The 1,127-nt window shown below is 40.9% G+C and overlaps 1 protein-coding gene across 1 annotated transcript in view; it reads right to left on the bottom strand.

The window, feature by feature from the left end:
• Positions 1–2: 2 nt before the first annotated feature.
• The window catches only part of LOC111671871 (ras-related C3 botulinum toxin substrate 2), a gene marked incomplete at its 3' end in the record, with an annotated part of 15,155 nt that continues 14,030 nt past the window's right edge, over positions 3–1,127 (bottom strand). Inside the window, exons 2-3 of the mRNA XM_023429102.2 lie at positions 1,041–1,103; positions 3–128 (exon numbers count right to left, since the gene is read on the bottom strand). Coding sequence (XP_023284870.2) covers positions 3–128; positions 1,041–1,103 — 189 coding nt within the window. The remainder of the gene's footprint in view (positions 129–1,040; positions 1,104–1,127) is intronic.

The raw sequence follows: 1,127 nt of genomic DNA, 5'->3' as shown, positions 1-1,127 counted from the left end.
TAGGTGATTGGTGCAAGCTTTTTTTCCTTCAGCTTCTCGATGGTCTCCTTCTCGTCCCTCAGATCCAGCTTGGTTCCCACCAGGATGATGGGCGTGGAGGGGCAGTGGTGGCGAACCTCCGGGTACCACTGGTAGAGGACAAGCAAGGAGTTAAAGACAAACCAAATGAATGAAGAGAGAGAGAGGAAGACACAAAGTGAAGGTACGTGTCTGAGATGAGGAAAATGACAGGGGCTTTCAATCAAGCCATCCAGGTTTCAGGCACAAACTTTCAAATAATTTCAATCCTGTACTGACAGTCTCAATGCTCTCATCACCTCCTCCCACTTCTACAAATTCTCTTACTGTTTCCTTTTACTTTTCTCACCCAGGCTCGGTTGTTGAGCACTGCACTGATCTTCCTGCTCTTTGTCTCTAGTTGATTGTGCGTCTTGTAATGTAGCACAGATTGAATAATGTCTGATTAGTGATGGATGGACGTTGAGTGAACAGGATACTGTTCAATCTATTCTCCACTGTGTCATTATGCTTTGATTTGCTCGACATTCAGCTGCTCGGGAGCCTTGCTGTCAACAGTTGTTCACTTCGACACACTAAAACTAACGAGCTTTCTGAAACTGATGAAGGAAGGAATGTGAAGTCAGACCAGGGTTAAAAGGTTGAGCATCATAAGAGGTTTGCCCTGGGACAAAAATCTCAAAAATTAAAATGATCATAACCAATCAGTTTTGTTTAACTGATTGTAGTCGTGACCACACATAAATTTAAGTTTCATTATCTTAATATACATTCAGGTAATGTAAATTAAAAATAGAATATGATAAATTGTGCATCTCTTTATAGACACTCTTAATAGATGTGGTGATGGTGACGCAGGAACAATATCTGCCATCTTGATTGTTTCTTGCTTTTCTTGTCATTCAGCCATTTCTATTTTTGGACTACTTTATTTAATTAAGGGAAATATACAGTATATAAGTGGGAGCTATTGATTCCAGTGACATATAAAATAATAATGTACCTTCAGAGACGAGACTCACCTTGGCTCTGACGTTCTCGTAGGACGCCGGGCTCACCAGGGAGAAACAGATCAGGAAAACATCCTGGATGAAGATAAACAATGAGAA

Source organism: Seriola lalandi, unplaced genomic scaffold, assembly GCF_002814215.2.
Source record: "Seriola lalandi dorsalis isolate HSWRI2012SDOR001 ecotype SW California unplaced genomic scaffold, Sedor1 jcf7180002054887, whole genome shotgun sequence".
Lineage (NCBI taxonomy): Eukaryota > Metazoa > Chordata > Actinopteri > Carangiformes > Carangidae > Seriola > Seriola lalandi.
The sequence above is the reverse complement of the archived record's forward strand: the minus strand, read 5'-3'. Positions and strand labels throughout refer to the sequence as shown.